Source organism: Microcaecilia unicolor, chromosome 7, assembly GCF_901765095.1.
Source record: "Microcaecilia unicolor chromosome 7, aMicUni1.1, whole genome shotgun sequence".
Lineage (NCBI taxonomy): Eukaryota > Metazoa > Chordata > Amphibia > Gymnophiona > Siphonopidae > Microcaecilia > Microcaecilia unicolor.
In genome coordinates this window covers 232,358,026-232,381,615 of record NC_044037.1, presented here as the reverse complement: position 1 = coordinate 232,381,615, position 23,590 = coordinate 232,358,026, and the positions used below count along the sequence as shown (strand labels likewise).

Genomic DNA, 23,590 nt, shown 5'->3' with positions numbered 1-23,590 from the left:
GCACCCTTACGAACAAAAACCTCACGAAAGCGTAACTCGATACCATGGTTCAACGATGAACTGAAAAAGCTAAAAACATAATCCAGGAAACTCGAACGAGCATGGAGAAAAACAAAAAATGAACTCACACTCAACACATGGAAGCAATCGCAAAGAAAATATAAATACGCAATAAGACAGATCAAAAGATCATACTATAAAACTAAAACAGGGACAGATTACAAAGACACAAATAAATTATACCAACTCATGAACAAACTCCTATACACCAACTTGGTCACTACAACGCACACGGACATCCCATCTGCAGATAAACTTGCCAAGTGGAAGTGACGGAATGGCGACAAGAAAATGCAGTGATTGATAAGATAAGTGGTGCTTTCACCGAAAGCTATGTAAAGCTAGGTAAAGTTATTTAAAGATTGACTTATGGAGGTTTTTGCCAATGATGACAGATAGAACTCCTTGAAACTATTGAGCTGTATAGCTAAAAATACGGAGTCTGTTGAGGCTTTTCCTCCGGTACAACACAGCTGTTACGTTAAGTGCATGGTTAGGATTTAAGGAGATAGTACTGGTAGTATAATAGTACTGGTAGTATAAATCCCTAACTAACGCTCAAACAAAGTTTGTAGTTTTTCCAAAGATAGCCAAGCTGGTGTGTAGTCAGTGTTAGAGTAAAACCAATTACAGCCTTGCTGAGCTATGAAGGCTTTATGATAGATTAGGAAGTCTGGAAAAAGTATACCAAATTTTTCCTTTGGTGCTTTAAGCTTTTTAAGTGATATTCTGATTTGTTTGGATTTCCATAGAAAAGAGGTTAAGAGTGTGTCAATTTGTTTGTAAAATGAAGAATGGAATAATACTGGTTTCATGCTAAGTATAAAGTTGATTTTAGGCATTACCATCATTTTTATGGTTCCTATTCTTCCCCACTAGGATATGTTTAAAGGATGCCATGAAAGAAGGAGACGTTTGAGAAAAATCAGTATACTATCTGAATTATGTTTGATAGTGTCTTGTATTGAGGAGTGAAGGTCGATACCTAGATACCTGATGGATTTACAAGACCAGGATAAGTGAAAGGGACTTATCAAGTCTTTGGACATGAGAATGTTGAGAGGCAGGACTTCAGATTTAGATTGGTTAATTTTGTAACCTGAGAAAATGGAAAAGTTATCTATAAGAGATAGTAATGTTGGTATAGAAGAAGATGGATTGGTGACGTAGAGAAGTATGTCATCAGCATATGCTGATAGTTTATATTGTTTGCTTTTATATGTGAAACCTGTGATGTCATTATTTGTTTGTATTGTGATTAAGAGAGGTTCTAGTACCAGATTAAAAAGGAAAGGTGAGAGAGGACAGCCTTGTCGGGTGCCTCTACATAGTGTAAAGGATTCTGATAGAGAATTATTTGCAATAATTCTAGCAGTGGGGTTAGCATATAGTACTCAGACTTTATCAACAAAATCTTCAGGAGCTCCAAACCATTTGAGCACTGCGAATAAGTATTGCCATTCAACCCTGTCAAAGGCCTTTTCTGCATCAAGAGACATGGCCATGACAGGGACAGGGCAAGATTTGGTGGGAAATATGAAGAAATAATCTAGAGTTATCTGTGATGAGCCTGTTTGGCATAAAACCTACTTGTGAAGGTGATATTATTTTACCAATAATTTTTTTTTAAATTTTTAGAAGTCTTTATTGAAGTATAGAATACAGAACAAAAAGAAGCAACACTTCAATTCAACTCAGCTCATATCAATACAATCTATAATAACTGTTTCACCAATGACAGTCATGAAAAGATAATGAAATTCTGTGTCCACTTAAATTTAGGTCAAATTACACTTCAAAACATTTTTGATTTTATTATTAACCCTATCCCCCCCCCTTGACCTACCCCCTCCCGAGCCTTGTTCCCTTCATCAAACACTTGCATTCACAAAAGGTTTCCAGGCTTTTTCCCACTTTGGCAAGGTTTTATGCTTAATCGCTGTCAATCTCTCCATTTCACAAATGTATTTCACTTTCGTAATCCAGGACACCAATGAGGGGACCTGCACCACTTTCCACTGCTGAGTCAAGTTCATGCGGGCAGCGTGCAAAGACCCCCTCATCAGAACCCACTGGTCAGCCGTAAGCCCAGCTGGCCTCTGGCCCAGGATGAAAGTCAAAGGATGCCACTGCACAGCCCTTCCCGTCCAGACCTGAATGCGCGCCCACACGCTTTTCCAATATGCCTGCGCTTTAGGGCAAGTCCACCAGATGTGGCCCATAGTTCCTACTCCTCCACACTGTCTCCAACAGTCCTTTGAAACATGGTTATACATACGGTGCAGCCTTAGCGGGGTAAGATACCATCTATAAAATATTTTAATGGCATTTTCCTTTACTGCTACGGCCCGGGAGGAGCGCAAAATCGTCCTCTCAAGCCTAAGCCAGTCCACCTCTGATAATGTGAAATTTAACTCCTGTTCCCACCGCCGCCTATGTAATGTATATGGCTTAATCTGTGTGCCCACTAATTCGTACAAGTGAGTAATCATACCCCTCATGGGCTTTGAATTTACACACACCTCCTCCAGAGGATGTACCTCTCTTTTCATGCATTCTAAATAGCTTGTTCCCTGCAAAAAATGCTGTATTTGTATGTATGCATATCTGTCCTGAGTCCGTAGTCTTCTACTACTCTGTCAAATGGTATCATATCTGCACCCACATGTAACTGCCCACACATATCTAATCCCAATTCAGCCCACCTGCAAAACGTGGTATTACCCACTCCCGGGCTAAAGCTTGGATTATCTACTATGGGTGCCAACCCAGACACCACGGGCTGATGGCCCTCAAACATGCGATCCCAGTAGTGGAATGTGGCTTGAACTGTCGGTGGGAACTTGTCAACCTGTCCTCTGTGTTTACTCGGGAGCCACATTAAATGTCCCAATGTTCGCGTCCCAACCAATACTTGTTCAGTGTTCACCCATATTTTGTGATCTTCCTTTCGGAACCACTCCACCGCTGCTCTCGACTGTGCAGCGCAGTAGTACCCATATAGGTTGGGCACCCCCAGGCCCCCATCCCTTTTATTTTTATATAAGAAAGCTCGTGGCAAACGCGGTCTTTTGTTGTTCCAGATAAATCTGACCAGACTATCCTGTACCCTTGAGAGAAAGGTTCTCGGGATTCTAAGTGGTATCACCAGGAACAAGTATAACAGCCGAGGTAAAATATTCATTTTAAGGGCCACTATTCTCCCCATCCAAGATAAGCTCATTGGCATCCATCTCTCCAGATCCCGCTGTATTTCTTTCTGAAGGCCCGGATAATTAGCGTCGAACAACGCCGATAAGTTATGCGGAATCTGCACCCCCAGGTATCTTAGTTCCTGTTCCTCCCATTTAAAAGTAAAGGATGTTTTCAGTGATGTTAGCATGGCCTCTGGCACTCCCACAGCTAGCCCAATCGACTTACTCGCATTAAGTTTGTAGCCTGATACTCGAGTATATCTCTCTATCTCTCGCATAACGTTGGGCAGGGATATCAGGGGTTTGGTTAGTGACAATAGTACGTCGTCTGCGAATAATGCAATTTTGTATTCCCGTCCTCCCACGCTAACACCCGCTATGTCTACATTCTCCCTTATGGCCTCCGCCAGAGGCTCCATCGCCAGTGCAAATAGGAGAGGGGACAAAGGGCATCCCTGCCGTGTACCATGTTCCAGTTTGAAGGCCTCTGAGTTCCCCCCGTTAACTCTTACACACGCCCTTGGGGAAGTATAGAACGCCCGAATCCAAATTCTGTAAAACTGTCCAATCCCTACTCTCTGCAGAACCTTGTCCAGATAGCCCCAGTGGACCCTATCGAATGCCTTTTCGGCATCTAGTCCTAACAGCACCATCGGGCTAGCTTTCTTTTGTGCTTGAAACACCAGGTCCAGCGTTCTACGGATATTGTCTCCTGCCTGTCTTTTAGCTACAAAGCCAACTTGGTCCGGGTGGATCAAGCATGGTAACACCCTTCCCAGTTGATTCGCCAATACCTTTGCTAATATTTTGACATCTGCGTTAAGTATTGAAATTGGTCTATACGCTGCACAGTCAGTTTTATCTTTGCCTGGCTTCGGTATGACTGCCACCCATGCCTCTATCATGGTCTTAGGGAGGGGAAAGCCCTCTCTCACTGAGTTAATGACCAATGTAAGGTATGGGGCCAACGTTCCCCCAAATGTTTTAAAAAACTCATTGGTGAATCCGTCAAGACCCGGTACCTTCCCGGTTGGCAGATCTTTGTTAACCTGAAGGACTTCTGCCACCTGCACAGGAGCATCTAAATCACTCTTTTGTTGTTCTGTCAGTCCCCTTAGTCCCCTATCCTTGAGGTAGTCCTCAATTTCATCTGTCTGTACAGCGGCATCCTCCGAGTACAGAGATTCATAATAATGTGCAAATCTTTCCCTAATCTGTGTTGAGGTATGTAGCATAGCTCCCTTTTCCTCCTTCACTCTCAAGATGTGTCTATCTGCTCTCAGCTTTCTTAATTTATTAGCCAATAACCTCCCAGGTTTATTTGTGGACTCGTAGTACACCTGTTTCAACCGTGCATGTACAAATTTCAAGCTTTCCTCATGGATATCTGCTATCTCCATTCTCAGGGCTTGGAGCCTTCGGTAATCAGACACCGAGCCAGAGGCCCTGTATCTGACCTCCAAATCCCCCAATCTCTCCATGCACTGGGCCAGCCGTTCCTTACGTATTCTATTCTTCTGGCTTGCACACTTAACAAAAAATCCCCTGGCCACCGCCTTAAAGGCGTCCCACACTATGTCCAAGACCGGCCCTGAGTCCATATTATGCATAAAGTACTCTTGCAAAACCGCTATAAATTTAGCCACAACTGCTGGGTCTTGCAGTAGAGAGTTATTAAGTGTCCATCGTTTATCCCTCGTCTCTTCTCTCAAGGAGGGGAGGCCAACCCACGTCGGCGCGTGGTCTGAAATAGTAATATGGCCTATGTGGGAATCCCCTCCCCCCTCCGAGAGAGTCTTGTCAACAAATATATAATCCAATCTAGAGTAAGACTGGTGCACCTGGGAATAATAAGTGTAATCTCTCCTTCTAGGGTGTCCCACTCTCCACACATCATATAAACCCATCTCCTCCACAAAGATCTTCAGGGATCGAGATATCTTCCAATCGGTTGGAGCTGGAGACTTTGACCTGTCTAGTCCAGGTTGCATGGTGGCATTAAAATCACCAGCCACCAGCAACTTCCCTCTGGTAAAATTCTGCAGGTCTCTACGGAGTCGCCCAAAAAAGCGCTCTTGTCTCTCGTTCGGAGCATACACGTTAACTAGAGTGTACTCCTCCTGCTCCAAAAGGACATGTAGGAAGAGATATCGTCCCTCCGTCTCCCTTCTCACATGTAGTATCTGAACTTGTACATCCCTATGGAACATAATAGCCACCCCTCTCTTTTTGGCTCCCTTAGCATCTGAGGCAAAGTACACTGTCGGGTATTGCTTAAAGGCCAAGCACCTCTCGTGTGTTTTTAAGAAATGGGTTTCTTGTAAGAATACCACATGTGGATGCATCATACGTAATTCCCTCCCCAAGGCATGTCGTTTAAATGGAGAGTTCAAGCCCTTTACATTGTAAGTTAGTAATTTAAAATTAGCCATGAACCTCTGCTTTTACCTTGCCTTTTTTTGATGAAAAATGTAAGTGAACTTCATAGTCCACAGTCTTATGATCCTCTCCCTCCCTCCTTTTCCCCTCCCAATCTATCCCCTTAACCATGTCCCACCCTCTCTCTACCCCTCCCCCATCCCTAAACCCCCCCCTCTATCATTACCCACCAACTAGCGCTTAAGAGCACTACTTGGGAACCAGGAGAAAGAAGACCCCCCCAGCTGAATTGAAAATAAGATGGTTTCTATGAGCCCCCAGAGCATGACACTCAATCCCCTGCCCCCCAACCCCCCCTCCTAAATCCCTTTCTTAATCCAACTGCAAGCCTCTCCCCATACTTTTATGCAACCCTTATTATCATCCCTCCAAATTCTAAATGCCTCCCCTGTACTTCCCGGTAAGCATTAAATTAGATAATTCACCCAGACCAGAGCCCAGTCTCTCATGTCTTGTCCACAGTCATTTTGCTTGTTTTCTTCACGCGTTTCCACTTCTGCATCCTATTCTTGGTAGATGAAGCCATACCCACAGGCACAGTATCTGTCGGGGTCAATCCCGCTTTGCGTAGAACCTTCCATGCTGCATCAACCTTTCTGCAGCGGACATTTTCTCCTTTTAACGCAAAGCAAAGAGCAAATGGGAAACCCCATCTGTAGGCTATTTTCTCCTTCACCAGGATCTCTATAACCGGTTTCATGGCTCTCCTCTGGGTGAGGGTAAATATAGATAAATCCTGGTAAATCGCCACTCGTGCTCCATTAAACTCCAGGGAAGGGTTCTGGCGTGCCCTCTGCCATATTTGGTCTTTGCTGACATAAGAAGTGAATCGAACCACTATGTCTCGTGGCCTATTGTCTCTGCTTTTACCCAGCGCTCTATGAGCTCTGTCCATGCCCATGGCTGCAGCATCAAAGCTCTCTCCCATCAGCTGCTCGCTTATGGTTCTCACCACCTTCTGGACATCTTCCATGTCCTCACTTTCCGGGACTCCCCTGAATTGTAAATTCTGCCTGTGCCCTCGATTCTCAAGGTCGTCCATCTGGTACTGTAGCTCCTCCGCCCTCTCATCCAGCATCTTTAGTCTCCTGTCCACCTCTACATTTTTCCCCTCCTGTTCATCTGCTTTCTCCTCCAGCAGCTCCACCCTGCTCCCCAGCTCCCTCAAGTCCGCATTCAGCGCATCTACATGCTCCAGGATTTCATCCTTGGATGCGCGGATTTTGGCGCAAATTACCTCCAGGCATTTTGTCAGGTCAGCCGGGAGAGCTGGTATCAGGGCAGATTCACCGGCACCATCGCGGGAACCGGCAGCTTCAGTGTTAGCCATCTGTGAGCCTCGTGGTTTAGGAGAGGCTGGTTGCGTTACGCCCCGCGCCAACTGCCTCGTCGAAAGGCGCTCATTGTCTCGCGGGAGGGCAGCGATTTTTTTACTCATATTTATGGCGAGGTATCTACCGGCTCACCGATGCCATTTTTGCCCGATTTGTTGAGGTTTAGCGCAGTTGTTGCTGTGTAAACGGCGAGGGATCGCGGAGCTAGAGGATCAAGCATCCATTTGGCTGCGTGACGTCACTTCCTCCTACCAATAATTTTTTAAAGTCTGTTAGAAAGGATCTTGGCAAATAATTTGTAATCGGAGTTGAGAAGTGATATAGGTCTATAGTTTTGGACAAGTTTATTTATTGTACTTATATCCCACATTTTCCCACCTATTTGCAGGCTCAATGTGGCTTACAGAGATCTGTTATGACATCGCCATAACAGGGTCTTTATTGGGCTTAGGTAATACTGTTATTAAAGCTTCAGAAAAACGGTTGAAACTAGATTCATTAGGAGATATTTTGTTAAATAGATCCAATAAAATTGGAGATAAAGAATTTTTAAGAATTTTATACATTTCAGCTGGGTATCTATCTGGGCCCGGAGCTTTTCCGGAGGGGAGATCAGACAGTGCAGTCAGGAGTTCTTTTAAGTCAATCGAATTAGAGAGAAGCTTACTGTCAGTTTGTGACCATTTGGGATGCTGTAGAGAAGAGAGAAAAGTTTCAATTGCCTTTGGTCTTCCAGAGAATTCAGACTGATAGTTTTTGATAAAATTCTGAAAATGTATGCAGGATATCCGAGGTGTTAGTTATTATTTTATCTTTTTTTCTTTTTTACAGAAGGAATTTGAATTTTGATACGTTTACGTTTAAGGTAGTTAGCTAGGAGTTTACTATTTTTGTTACTTTCAAGGTAGAATCTGGATTTTGTTTGAAAGATTTCCTCTCTTGCCAAGCTGGTGCATAATTTATTATAAGAGTATTTTAATTTGTAAATTGAGATTAGAAGATTAGAATCTGGAGTAGTAAGATATTTTTGTTCATAATCTTTAAGTTCAGATTCCATTTTTTAAATGAGAATATCTTGCTATTTTTTAATATGAGCTGAGATAGAAATTAATTCACCCCTTAGAGTAGCTTTAAAGGATTCCTAAATAGTGAGTGGAGAGGCTGAGCCCGGAGGATTGAATTGGAAAAATTCTGTAATAAAAGATTCCAAGCGACATTTCATAGTGTCATCTTTCAATATCTGGGAGTTAAGTCTCCAAATAGGTGATTTTGGCATGGGTATAATTGAGGAAGCTATGTAAAGAAAGATGGGAGAATGATCTGAGATAACTCTGGTGTGGATAGCAGGCTACAAAACTTGGGGTAATAAAGTAGCTGAAAGAAGAAAAAAATCTATTCGTGAAAAACTGTTGTGTGGTAAGGAATGGAAAGTGTACTCTTTGGTATCAGGATGGAAAATTATCCATGGATCAATCAAATTAAATTGTGCCATTAATGATTTTAGAGTCTATATAGCTTTTGTTTCAGTTTTTTGTGCTGAGGAATGTTTATCCATCCAAATATCAAGTGGGAGATTGAAGTCACCTGATATACATATAGGCATCACCCTAAAAGAAGAAATGGATTGGAATAGAGAAGTGAAGAATTCAGGAGAATCACAATTGGGTGCATAAACATTGACCAACAGTAAGGGTTGAGAGGCGATTTCTATATGTGCAATTATCCATCTGCCCTGTACATCTACAACACTGTCTATGAGAGAAAATTGAACATCTTTTGAAAAAAGGATTGACACACCATGTTTCCTTCCTAATGAAGGAGCATCTATTGACTTAGATATCCAATTGTAAGGAGTGAGCAAATATGCAAGGTCAGGGACATGAGTTTCTTGTATAAAGATAATTGAAGGTTTGAATTTCTTAGGTGTGTAAATACTTTCTTCCGCTTTACTGGATGTCTTAAACCATTTACATTCCATGATATTATAGAAATAGGTGACATTGATAAATAATTACATGCTAGAGAGACAATAATTCAAATTTTTGTTAATTTCAAGAATATTATTTGGGACAATATCAGACTCAAGAGCAAAGTTGTAATACCCTAGCACACAAAGAGAGACTAATAACATACTATGGAAGCCAATAACAACAAGGCTTCTACTAAATGCAAAAACTCTAAACAGAAACCATATTATGATAAAGATTACCATGGTGCTGGTTCCAGTGACAGGGACGTCCGAAAGTCCCTCTCCCGCTCAGAGAGATCAGGGAGGAGCAAACATATTATAAAATGGAGAAGCGAATCTTAACATGTAAAATAACAGTATCGTTTGTTCCTAGTAACCCTTAGCTGAAAGAAAAAAGGGCTAAGAGGTAAAGATTTTACAGTATATCTTGAATCCAAAAAAATAAAAAAAATTGTTTAACAATAAAGAAAGAAAAACAATGTTTTTTTTTAACTGGCATCGAGAGAGAATGTTTCCACAAGAAGGAAATCTTATGTAAATACTACAAGTTAATGCAGTAAGATATGCATGTGAAAGAGTCATGTCATGCCCTGAGATTTAAGCTGATCAATATAGGCTTGCAGTTGCTCTGGAGAGTTGAAAGTTTTAGTTGTGTTGTGAAGTATAACCGTCATCCATGCAGGATACTGGAGGCCAAAGCGTGCTCCCATCGATTTCAAGTGAGGACGAATGTTGAGGAAAGCCTTCCTTTTACGTGCAGTTGTTTTTGAAAGATCTGGTACAATTAGTATATTTCTTCCTTCTACGCGAAGTGCTGTCTGTGTACGAGCAGTGGTGAGGATCTGAAGAGCATATGGAAAGCAGAGCAGTTTAGCTATTATTGGTCTCGGGTGTTGTAGATTCAACTTTAATATGGAGGGAGAACTATGTGCCCTCTCAAATTCCAGGGGAGGATCAAAGGTTATGTTGAGCACGGCTGGAATCCATTTTGAAAGGAATTCAATTATGTTAGCACCTTCCAAGCCCTCTTTAAGGCCGAGTATTCTTATGTTATTTCGTCACGATCTGTTAGCAAAATCTTTAAGGTCTGATTCAAGCTTTTTGGAGTGCGATGTTACAGAAAGGTCAAGCTGTGATAGCTGCAGAGCCGTTTGAGCTGAGTGTCCCTCTACAATTTCAACTTGCTGTTGAAAAGCAGTAAGTGTTTTCGAGAGAGTTGTTATTTCTTCTTTGAGTTGACAAGTGGTCTCATAATATTTTGTGGATAGATCTCATAGAGCTCGCAGCACTTCCATAGCTAGGTCCGAAGACAACAATTGAGCACATTTTCCTGCCGCCATTTTTTCAGGTGTGGGGGGATCGTGCTTAAGTCACTTCGATCTGCCTTGTGAGTTTAATGAATATTCGGGTTTCGAGGAAGACAGATCCGGTGCTCTGGTGTATATTTTCTTTAAATCCAGGAACTGATTCAATGAAAAGTTGTCAAAAGACGCTTATCCATACGATTTTCTAGTTCTGAGCGAGGGAGAGAACACTTCAGGCATCCATTAGCGTCAAAGGCTCACCAGCGCCCCCCGATGAGCTTAAATCATTTTGAACTTGATCTATCATTAATTCTGACTTGCTGAGATAGTCTTCAAAAGAGGTTACACGATACGGGACCCATTTTCAAAAGAGAAAAATGTTTAAAAAGTGACATACAACAGCATTTGGATTAAAATCTTCTCAAAACATCCAAATCGGTATTTTCGAAACCTATTTTGCAAACATCCATCTATGCAATTCGTCTGCAAAGCATCCAAATCACAAGAAGGTGTGTCGGGGGCGTTTTGATGGCTTGCATAGGGTGTACCTAACACTTGGATGTTATACAGCCATAATGTAGACAAATGCAAAGTGATGCACGTTGGGAAGAATAATCGGAATCATAGTTATCTAATGCTAGGGTCCACTTTAGGAGTCAGCACTCAAGAAAAAGACCTGAAAAATATGCTGAAATCGTCTGCCCAGTGTGTGATGGCAGCCAAAAAAGCAAATAGGCTGCTAGGAATTATTAGGAGAGGGATGCAAAATAAGACCAAAAATATTATAATGCCTTGTATTGCCCCATGGTGCGACCTCACCTTGAGTACTGTGTTCAATTCTGGTTGCCATACTACAAAAAAGATATAGTGGAATTAGAAAAGGTTCAAAGAAGAGTGACCAAAATGATAGAGGGGATGGAACTGCTCCTGTATGAGGAAAGGCTAAAGAGGTTAGGGCTCTTTATCTTGGAAAAGAGACAGCTGAGGGGGGATAAGATTAAGGTCTAAAAAATCCTGAGTGGAGTGGAACAGGTGGAGAATCTCTCATTGAAAAAGTGCAAAGACCAGGGGACACTCAATGAAATTGCATGGGAATACTTTTAAAACAAATAAGAGGAAATATTTTTTCACTCAAAGAATAGTTAAGCTCTGGAACTCATTGCTGGAGGATGTGGTAACGGCAGTTAGTGTATCTGGGTTTAAAAAATGTTTTGGACAAGTTCCTGGAGGAAAAGTCCATAGCTGGTTATTGAGATGGAAATGGGGGAAGCCACTGCTTGTCCTGGGATTGGTAGCGTGGAATGGTGCTACTAATTGGGTTTATGCTAGGTACTTGTGACCTGGATTGGCCACTGTTGGAAGCAGGATACTGGGCTGGATAGAACATTGGTCTGACCCAATATGGCTATTCATAATATTCTTAAGTTGGTATTGCTGGAACTCGGGGGCTGGTCAAGGCAGGAACTCCATTGCAGGACTACAGTGGAAATCAGGAGCAAGGCTTAAGCAGGAACTGTGAGGGAGTGGATGGTATAGGGAAGAGCATTCTGTCACTGATGATACAATTCAACCACTTTGCAGCAAGTGGCACTAGTCTGCCAAGGCTGAGGCTGATGCTGAGTCAGAGGAGTGGGGCTCAGATCTGCCTGGAGCTAAAAACCCTGAGGCTGAATAGATCACTGAAGTCCTGATACAAAGGTTTCTAGGAGGGAGGTCCAGAGAACAGAGGACTCCACTGCAATCTGAGCTGCAGTACTTGAGAAGAAAACCAGGGAAGTGGTGTGGCTCAGGCTTAATTGGTATCAGAGTTGTGTGGGAAGCCTGGCAAGGTAGTATACACCTTGAGTTATGTTTAGAAAGTACTTGTTATGATGAGCATATTCAATGTGTTGGGCTAGGATGGGAGCTTGCCCTAATTAGAGACTGGATTTGTGCTGGATGGAAGCCTGTGAAGTAACAGTGTGCATATGGTGTGGGTGTATCAAATAATAAAATATTTTCTGTTTTTCATGAAAACCTTGTGTGTCTGATGGAGTTTGTGCCCGATCCAAGCCACAACTTTGACCACATTTACCACAGAACCAAGATTGAGGCTCAGCTCTGGCAGAAACCAGGAACAAGACTCGTTTAGCAGGAGCCAGGAAAGAGACTTGGCTTTAGCAGGAGCCAGGAACAAGGCTTGGCTTTAGCAGGAACCAGGAAAAAGGCTCGACCTTAGTAGGAACCAGGAACAAAGCTTGGCTTTAGCAGAAACCAGGAACAAGGCTCTGACAGGAACCAAGAACAAGACTCAGCTTTAGAAGGAACCAGTATGGAGGCTTGTCATTAGCAGGAACCAGCAACAAGGTTTGGCTTTAGCAGGAATCAAGAACAAGGCTCTGGCAGGAATCAGGAAAAAGGCATGGCTTTAGCAAATACCAGGAACAAGACTTGGCTTTAGCAGGAACCAGGAACGAGGCTCGACTTTGGAGGAACCAGGAACGAGGCTAAAACAGGAACCAGGAACAAGACTCAGCTTTAAATGAGGCTCAGCTTTGGAAGAACCAGGAACAAGGCTCTGTCAGAAGCCAGGAACAAGACTTGACTTTAGCAGGAACCAGGAAGGAGGTTTGGCTTTTAGCAGGAACCAGGAACTAGGCTGAGCATTAGCAGGAACCAGGAACAAGGCTCTGCCAGGAATCAGGAAAAAGGCTTGGCTTTAGCAAGAACCAGGAACAAGGCTCTGCTTTTAGCAGGAACCAGGAACATGGCTCTGCTTTTAGCAGGAACCAGGAACAAGGCTCTTGCAGGAAACAGGAATTAGGCTTGGCTTTTGCAGGAACCAGGAACAAGGCTGGGCTTTAGCATGAACAAGGATCTTGCAGGAACCAGGAACCAGGGTTGGCTTTTGCAGGAACCAGGAATGAGGCTTGGCTTTGCAGGAACCAGAAACTAGGCTTGACTTTTGCCGGAACCAGGATCAAGGCTCTCGCAGGAAGCAGGAATAAAGCTCAGCTTTAGCAGGAACAAGGCTCTTGCAGGAAACATGAATTAGGCTTGGCTTTTGCAGGAACCAGGAACAAGGCTGGGCTTTAGCATGAACAAGGATCTTGCAGGAACCAGGAACCAGGGTTGGCTTTTGCAGGAACCAGGAATGAGGCTTGGCTTTGCAGGAACCAGAAACTAGGCTTGACTTTTGCCGGAACCAGGATCAAGGCTCTCGCAGGAAGCAGGAACCAGGAACAAAGCTCTGGAAGGAACCATGATTGAGGCTTGGCTTTTGCAGGAACAAGACTCGGCTTTAGCATCAACAAGGAACAAGGCTCTGACATGAACCAGGAAAAAGGCTTGGCTTTAGCAGGAACCAGGAACAAAGCTCAGCTTTAGCAGGAACCAGGAGCAAAGCTCTGGCAGGAATCAGGAACAAGGCTTGACTTTTGCCTGAACCCGGAACAAGGCTCTGGCAGGGACCGGGACCAAGGCTCAGTTTTTTAGGAACAAGGATCTGGCAGGAATCAGGAACGAGGCTTGGCTTTTGCAGGTACCAGGAATAAGGCTCTGGCAGGAACCAGGAACAAGGCTCTGGCAAGAACCAGGAACAAGGCTGAGCTTTAGCAGAAACCAGGAAAAAGGCTCTGCTTTAGCAGGAACCAGGGATGAAGCTTGGCTTTGTAGGAACCAGGAGCAAGACTCGGCTTTAGCAGGAACCAGGAATTATATTCTGCTATTAAAGTGCAATAAATGCAAAAAAACATAACACACTTTAGTAAACAGGCCCTTTAGTAACTAAACTGCCAACAGGGTCCAGTCAGAGACCATTTTTCTCTGGTCAATCATTTCCCTGCATTTGTTACCTACTGGATGTCATACCACATTTAAAGTTCCAGTAGTTTGCAGTTATGGTGTTTCAGATCTCAAAAAGAAATGAAACTACTCTGATCTATTCTAGCTATTTGTATCTCACCTAGTCCTCATGGGTTCAAGGCGGTTTTCGATTTAATAAATTTTATTAGATTTTAAGGGTAACAAACATCCAAATTCAATACAAAATAACAATGTTTTATAACTTCTATTCCATAAGAGAAACATGATAACAGACATTTAACTGGATAAAAATGGAATAATGTTGTAGTAGTTCAAAAGCTTGAATTGAGTGAATACGCAACAAGTATACAGATAAATGAGGCGTATATACACTTTAATGGAAGTTATATGAAAATGAATAGTAATTTGAAAAAATAAAAAAAAAACAAGGAGGAGAGGGGAGAAAAAAAAAGGAGATTTAGATATTATGCTCAGGTGGCTATTTAGTTGGATTTGATTCCAAAAATTGTTGCAAAGCTAACCAAATTTTATGATTAGATATCTGAAAATTACCAGTATTGACTGTACAATATTTATAAACTTGTAAGACAGTATTCCACCAAAAATGTATATTAAGTTGTGAATTATCTTTCCAATTGGATTGTACATATTTAAGGTTAATTGCCATCAATGTGTCAAAAAGTTTAGATTTGTAAACATCTAAAGAGTGATCTAATGTCAATAAACCAAAGATAACCTTTTTAGGAGTCGTAATTTCAGTAAAATTAAATATGGATTAAATAATTTGCCATACTTTGGTCCAAAATAAATTGGTACAACGGCATTCAAAGATTAAATGAAGAAGAATACCTTGATGTTCATTACATGACCAACATAAGTTATCTTTCAACAGACCTGCAACCTTCATTTTTTGAGGCGTTCATAGGACTCTATGATGTAGAAAAAAAAGAGATTGGAAGAAGGTTGATGAAAAAATGGGTTTACTTGTTTTAGCCCAAAAAGTGGTCCATTGATGATTAGTAAGAAAACAATGTAAATCAGATTTCCATACTGAATGAACACCTGTCTTTTCTTTAAAGGTTGATTTAATTAGAAATTTATAAAGTTGAGATGCGACATGTCCTTTTTGGTGAGCTATGATGATAATTTGAAATAGGGAAGGTTGAAGTGTGCATAGTAAACTTGGATAACGATTGGATGTCATAAAATGTTGTAACTGTATCCAACGAAATTGTTGATTTGGATACAATCCAAATTGTGTTTGTAACATTGGGAAAGATTTCAATTTATCATCAATCAAGATTTGATTCATCCATTCCTTCCAGAGTGTTGACTTTTTATGAATTAAAATTGTTAAATTATTCCAGATCATTGAATGAATATTAAGATCATATGGAATTTCCATTAGTTTGTCTAACTGTATAAGACAAGTAAAGGCAGAAGAGATTATGTTATTACCCTTCAGAGTATCTAATAAACTGAAAGGTATATGGCAGGGGCGTAGCCAGACTTCGGCGGGAGGGGTTTCTGGTGAGTTTTGGAGGGCTCACAGTTTCCTCCAAAAGTGTAACAGGTAGGGGTATGGGCCTGGGTCCACTTGTTTGCAGTGCACTGCACGCACCACTAGACTACTCCAGGGACTTACATGATGTTCTAATGTACCTGAGTATAACATCTGAGGCTGGCAAGTAATGTTTTAAATCACATTTTTGAGGGGTGGGAGGGGGTTAGTGACCACTGGGGGAGTAAGGAGAGGCCATCCCTGATTCCCTCCAGTGATCATTTAGTCATTTAGGGCACCTTTTTGTGCCTTATTCCTCATAAAAACAGGTCTAGCTCAAAACATCTTAGTTTTAGTCCTGGACGGTTTTGTATTGTTCCATTATGGCTGAAATACATCCAAGTGTTAGGAACGCCCAGATCCTGCCCTTAACACGCCCCTGACACACCCACTTGTGATTTGAATGCACTTCTGATGGACTTAATAGAAAAATGTCTAAAAATTAGTTTTGAAAATACCAATTTGGACGTTTTTTTGTGAGAAAAATGTCCAAATGCAGATTTATGCCAGTTTTGGGATGTTTTTCTCTTTTGAAAATGAGTTCCATAGCCACATTACCATAACAAGATTATGATGACCAGCAGCACAAGTTTTATATGTCACTTCATAGCTTTAGGGCTTTTGATGCACTAAGTCAGTGCTTTTGAATCGTTTGTGTCTGCAACCTGATGATTGTGTCCAAATAAAACTGTGTGACTCTTGAAGGTGCAGAATAATGATGAATCTGTGGAGAGCTCACCTACGTCATGACCTCAAACATTGTGACCCCATTTGGGGACTTGACCCTCAGTTGGGGAAGTTTTGCACTAAGTACGTACAAGGCCATTCTGTAACTGGACATGTGCAGTTATGAAACAGTCGAAAAGGGAACCAGCTCACGCAAATAAATGAACAAATCAGAGAAACACAATGGTGGAAATTACCACAAAGGGCTGCACCAGGATGAAAAACCAGATCCTTTTTTCAAAATGCTGAAGAACAAACAAAGATCTAACTACTGTATTTTCTTTCTTGGTTTCCTAATTCTCTTTTCAACCCTCTGTGATGTGGGCTAAGAATACCTTTACCTAAATTGTTTGGATTTTTAGTATTTACATTTGCCTGCTACTGGTTGTTTTTCTAGTACTGTAATTTGAAATGCAATATTTCAAAAATTAATTTAAAAAGAATAGTAGCATATATGTCCGATACGTGCCTAAGCACTACTTATAACTATGTGAGTATCTCCTAGTGTGTAGTTTGCAGTTGAGTGTTTATGTGGGCAGGATTTGGGCAAAGTGTGAGCAGGATGCAAAGTTACATACATATCTCTGGTACATATGTGCACATATGCCAATTGTATAGCTGGTGTTAAATGCTTGCACCTAAATGCATTCATGCATATCTATCTGGTGCACTAAAATTCTATAAAGGAAAATAGGTGCTTAGGTTTCTTTATAGCATATGCACCAATCAAGGGCAATTCTATACATAGAGGGGCATAATCGAATGCGAACGCCTATCTCCATGGGCGTCTATGTCCGAAAATGGGTACGTGAAGAGGAGGGACAGACCGTATTTTCGAAAAAAATGGATGTCTTTTTTTTTTTTGTTTCAAAAATACGGTTTCTATGGACCAAATGCCATGGATTTGTTCGTTTCTGAGCTGGGCGTTTTGTTTTTTTAGCGATAATGGAAACTAAAACCAGCCAGCTCAAAAACGTCCCAATCCGAGCCATTTGGTCATGGGAGGGGCCACGATTCATAGTACATTGGCCCCCCTGACATGCCAGGACAACAACTGGGCACCCTAGAGGTCAGTGCGGTGGACTTCAGAAACAGCTCCCACATGCATAGCTCCCTTACCACGGGTGCTGAGCCCCCAACCCCTTCCCCCAAAACTCACTACCTACAAATGTACAACACTACCATAGCTCTTAGGGGTGAAGGGGTACCTACATGTGGGTACAGTGGGTTTTGGAGGCCTCCCATTTACCAGCACAAGTGTTATAGGTAGGGGGGAATGGGCCTGGGTCCACCTACCTGAACTGCACTACGGTACCCACTAAAAGTGCTCCAGGGACCTGCATACACGCAGGCCTCTAGGACTTGTTGCTGCTATAGAACCTTGGCACACCAGTTGACACCTGAAGACTAATGTCTCCGAAAATGTTCTTTATTGGAATAAGCACGTTTACTCACAGTTAACTGCAGATCAGAGGTTGTGCACCACTGGCAAAGAGTCTCCCTGGTACTGAGATTAGCAGTAAGTCAGAGCTGGCAGAATGCTGTACAATGCCCTCTTTCAGTAACGTGGGTAACACATGAAAGGGAGCTAAAATTGGCTTACAAAAATGGCCACTACCTCATGGACTACCGGAAACAAAACAGGGCACACTCTGACCCAGTAAGCAGAGGGAAAAGCACCATGGGAGTCAGTGGCGCCCCGCCCCCCGGGTGCAGCGCCCCCCCCCCAATGCAGCGCGGACCCCCCCCCGGCAAAAGGACCCCCCCGCTGGGTGCACATCGCTTGGGGGGGGGGGGGGGCCACGCGTGCCTGCCTGCCCGCCCTCCGTTGTTCCATGCTTCTTCTCTGCCCCAGAACAGGAAGTAGCCTGTTCCGGGGCAGAGAAGAAGCATGGACCAACGGAGGACAGGCGCGCGCGGCACCCCCCAGCGGCGTGCACCTGGGGCGGACCGCCCCCACCGCCCGCCCTAGGAATGCCATTGATGGGAGTAGAGCCTACCAACTACCAACATCGTGAGCATTTAACACAAGCTAGTGGAATCACGGAGCCCAATACCCTACACCCACCACAATGCATTGCTGATGTGACTCTGCAGTGCGCATAACAGAAAAGGTGTCACACTCACCCAAGACCCACATCAGAACTAGGGAAAGGCTGTCAGAGGATAGAACACATTCTGCTGTCATGGAGGTGGGTACAGCATTTGAGGCTGGCATACAGGTTGGCAAAAAAGTTTGTAAAGTGGGTTTTTTTGGGTGGGAGGGGGTTAGTGACCACTGGGGGAGTCAGGGGAGGTGATCCCTGATTCTCTCCGGTGGTCATCTGGTCAGTTGGGGCACTTTTTTGGGACTTGGAACTGAAAAAAAAGGGTCCAAATAAAGCGGACCAAATTCTCGTCCAAAACGCCCTTCTAGTTTCGATTATCAGCTAAAGACGCCCATCTCTCCTCGGCCGATAACCATGCCCCAGTCCCGCCTTCACCACGCCTCCGACACCCCCCCATCCACTTTGTTCATTCCTGTGACGGAGTGCAGTTGAAGATGACCAAAATCGGCTTTCGATTAATCCGATTTGTTCGCCCACGGGAGAAAGACGCCCATCTCCCGATTTGGGTCGAAATATGGGCGTCTTTCTCTTTCGAAAATAAGCTGGATGGTTACTTAAGTGTGTGTCATTAGCGCCTATTCTGAAAGATAATGCCTAAGTGCTATAGAGCATAACTACAAGGGGGTGTATACATGGGTGGGCCATAGCAATGTTACCAATCAATGTGCACAGCTTATAGAATTCTATCAGTTATGTGTATTGATTGGCTCGCTTATGCGTGCTTATTTACACCAGCTGTTGCCCTGGTGAAAATGGTCGCGCCTAACTTTGGTGCACCAAAATGGGTTTGTATTAGTATCCTATAACGATTTAGGCATATCTAAACTCTGTTATAGACTAAAGCGCACCCCATTGTGGCACCTACTTCTTGACACCAAATTATAGAATTGCCCCTAGTGCTTAAAGCAAATATTGCATTGTCTCTTTAATGTGCTATCTTGTATCGTGAGAATAACAATGAGAGAAATTATTTTTACAAATATATTATGTGGTATATTTTAACACAGTAACATAGAATTAATTTATTATACCCCTTTACAGGTGGATGTTTACTTTTCACCTTCATTTGTTTATCTATCAAATCTGGTTCATGAAAACGGTAAGAAATACAGATGTTATACAGCTTTAAAAAATTGGTGTAAATGCAAGACACTATATGCTAACGATGTAAACTTTCTGACTGTTGCATATGCAGGATATCTAACTTCGTTGTACTGTGTGGAACCTTTGCAGTTTAATGCTATGTGTAAGGGAGCTTAGAGTTTCATTGGATAGAAAAATGTTTTTTAAATCTACTAAAATTGTACTTTGAAAATTTGCTTAGCTAGTGAGTGTACTAGTTGATGTAACCTGATTCTCTCTCTCATGCTAATTCTTCTCCAAATCCAAGCTTAGAGACCATAGAAAGTTAGGGTTAGAAGGAACTTGAAGTGATCTTCCATTTAATCCCTCTACTTCCAGGGAGAATCCTATATGTACCTAGACAATTTCAAATATCCACTCTTACCTGGGTTCCTTAATTCCGATATAGTTGCACATATTTTATAACCATTACACAGCTACTATGCCATATACAAAACTTTATTATTTAAACTTGATTTTACAAACTTGTTAAAATACATCATACAAATCACAACCTTTGTTCACCTCATACAATACCATTCATTCCTTCATACATGCACAACCACCTAACATTCCTCTGCACCCAGTCCATCATTAAATCATTAATAATTATAAACTCAATGTTTATCTTGATAGCAGAACCAATGACATCATCCAGCTTATTTTCGAAAGAGATCACCGGCCATCTTCCGACATAAATCGGGAGATGGCCGGCGATCTCCTGAAGTCGGCCATATCAGTATAATCGAAAGCCGATTTTGGCCAGCTTCAACTGCGTTCCGTTGCGGAGCCGGCGAAAGTTCAAGGGGGTGTGTCGGCATGGTAGCGAAGGCAGGACGGGGGCGTGCGTTGAGATGGCTGGCTTCGCCTGATAATGGAAAAAAGAAAGCCGGCCTTGACGAGCATTTCGCCGGCTTCACTTGGTCCCTTTTTTTTCAGGTCCAAGTCCAGAAAAAGTGCCCGAACTGACCAGATGACCACCGGAGGGAATCGGGGATCACCTCCCCTGACTCCCCCAGTGGTCACTAACCCCCTCCCACCATCAAAAAAAGAACTTTAAAAACTTTTTATGCCAGCCTCAAGTGTCATACTCAGGTCCATCGCAGCAGTATGCAGGTCCCTGGAGCAGTTTTAGTGGGTGCAGTGGACTTCAGACAGGCGGACCCAGGCCCATCCCCCCCCCACACCTGTTACACTTGTGGTGGTAAATGGGAGCCCTCCAACCCCCCCCAAAACCCACTGTACCCACATGTAGGTGCCCCCCTTCACCCATAAGGGCTATGGTAATGGTGTAGAGTTGTGGGGAGTGGGTTTTGGGGGGGGGGGGTTGGGGGGCTAAGCATCTGGGAGCTATTTTAATTTTTTTTTTTTTTTAACTTTTTAGAAGTACCCCTAGGGTGCCCGTTTGGTGTCCTGGCATGTGAGGGGGACCAGTGCACTAAGAATTCTGGCCCCTCCCATGACCAAATGCCTTGGATTTGGCCGGGTTTGAGATGGCCGGCTTCGGTTTCCATTATGGGCAAAAACCGAGGCTGGCCATCTCAAACCCGGCCATTTCTGACATTTGGGCGGCCTCAACCGTATTATCGAAAAAAAGATGACTGGCCATCTTTTTTGAAAATATGGTTGGCTCCGCTCCTTCGCGGCGCCGTCCTCGGACATGGCCGGCCATGGAGATGGCCGGCGCCATTCGAAAATGCCTCTACATATGTCCTCAGAAGTCCTTAAATGCCAAGATGTGATGACACAGCAAACTAATATCCGTTATAGTGGCAGTCCAATGACTACTCCAGTGTCTTACACAATCCTTGGTTGCACTTTTACCATCTCAGTGTACCTTATATCTGCTGAATGGCGCACTGTGACTTGTTCGTTATACTTCACCCTTCATTTACGAACATAATGGTGCATAGGGATGTTCCTCTGAGTTCAACTTTCACCTTTGTGCTCAACAATGCCGTTCCTCCTTTTTTAAAAAAAACTTTTTATTGCCATATACAAATCACAATAAGAAAATTTTGTATATGGCATAGTTGCTGTGTAATGAGAGTAAACAATTTCAAAGAGATGTTTGTCTAGCACACTTTTTTCTACCCAACATCCCATTTGGATTTGGATATTTAAATTATTTGCTTTTTTTCAAATCTGAACTCAAGGCAAGTTATTTCCCTGCCCAAATGAATTCATGGTCTAAGTTGAAATTTGAAGCAGTGAAGTGACTTGGCCAAGATCATGGGTATCAGTGGGAAAAATTGGGTTTTGAATCCTGGCTTCCCTGATTAGAGCCTGGTTCTCTAACTACTAAGCTACTCGTCTACTTTTCCATGGCACATTTTGACTTGATCAATTATGGCAAGGAAAAGTCAATACTGCCTAATGCTTTGTTCTTACCTGCTATTTCATTTCCTTGAATCCTACTAGATCAGTCCAGACTAGTAGGTTGTGCTCCACAACCAGCAGATGGAAGCGGAGAACACAGACTATATGACATTATTGCCACTATATGGATCGGAGCAGTCGTTGAATTCTCCAGTATGCTCTTGCCAAAGTGGATGCCAAAATCCTCTGGAACCAATAACAACAATGAAACCAACAAAAGAATGAACCACATAGACAAAATTATTCTTTCTCTTGGTTCAGGGTGTAATCCCAATTATTTCCAATATGGTGCTTAATTGTACCCATGGGAGCTCTCCTTCCTAGCTGAAATAACACAAGAAACAAGGACAAGTAAATCTAATATCAGGAGGGACCTAGACTGGTCTATCAGGGTTCAAGGAAAGGAAATTAGCAGGAAAGTACAAATTTCACCTTTCTTATCCTCCTGCTAGACCAGTCCATACTAGTAGGAGGTACCCAAGCTTTACTGTCTCACTGAGGACCCCCTTACAACGGTGCCATCTTTCATTTGCACATCTAATCTGTTGTGTTCAAATGCAGAGAAGACCAAGTCACCACCCTTCAGATTTCAGCAGGTGATACTACCTGAGCATCTACATAGGAAGTTGTCTGTGCTGTAGTTGAGTGTGCCTTTATTTGCACCAGTACTTCCTCCTTCTGCAGCAAGTAGATAGATCCAATCACATTCTTGATTCAGTAGTCAGTGAAGCCTTAGAAGCTGCCTGATTCTTTTCCAAGTAGTGAATCAACACTCTAGGAACATCCAGCATATGAAAATGTCTGAGCCCGTCTATGCCCATTTTGGAAAAGGATGTAAAACACACTTCCTGATTCACATACAATGGTGAAAAAACACTTTTGGTAAAAAGGAAGGCACTATCTTTAATGAGACAGATAGGGATCTCTGCAAGATAGAGCCTGCATCTCTGAAACCTACTTGGCAGGGCATATCGCCACTAGGAAAACTGCCTTCAGTGAGCTACAAGCCATTGGGATGGAAGCATACAATGTCTGGATGTGTCATCAAAGGATAATTTTGCACTCACCCTTGCTAAAACGCTAGAGCTGTGATCTGCATTCTTAACCAGTTGAGGGAGAGATGTCATTCAAAACCCTCTTGTAGGAAGGCCAGACTACAGCGTCGATGTGCCACTGACTCTACCTGCTGACACCAGGCCTTTAAAACTCTCCAGACTCAAATGTATGAGGAGATACATGCCACAGCAGAGGAATAACCTTTCCATGTCAACTTATGCCTTTCAAGGGCCAAGCAGAAAGCCGGAAAGGATTAAAATCCTCCATGAGGATGGAGCCTTATGACTCACTGCCTAGCTTAGGAACCCACCACGGGAGGTCCACAGGTCAGCCCTGGCACAGGTGCTGTGTCTTCCCTGCATCAATCAGGAGAAGGTCTGTGGATTGACCATGAGAGCAATTCCTTTGGAGGGGCAAGGACCTCGACCCAAGCCTCATGAAACCAGACCTCATGGAATGCTACTGTATCTAAGTACTGGAGACAGAGAAAACTGGAAAATTTATAGTGATGATGTCATTGAAAGTCAGTGTTCT

The 23,590-nt window shown here is 42.9% G+C and overlaps 1 protein-coding gene across 3 annotated transcripts in view; it reads left to right on the top strand.

Annotated features, from left to right (window-relative positions):
• The window catches only part of CERS6 (ceramide synthase 6), a 270,865-nt gene that overhangs the window by 93,290 nt on the left and 153,985 nt on the right, over nt 1-23,590 (top strand). For all 3 annotated transcript variants that reach the window (XM_030209471.1, XM_030209470.1, XM_030209469.1), the window contains exon 4: nt 19,541-19,598. In XM_030209471.1, the coding sequence (XP_030065331.1) occupies nt 19,541-19,598 (58 nt within the window). The remainder of the gene's footprint in view (nt 1-19,540; nt 19,599-23,590) is intronic.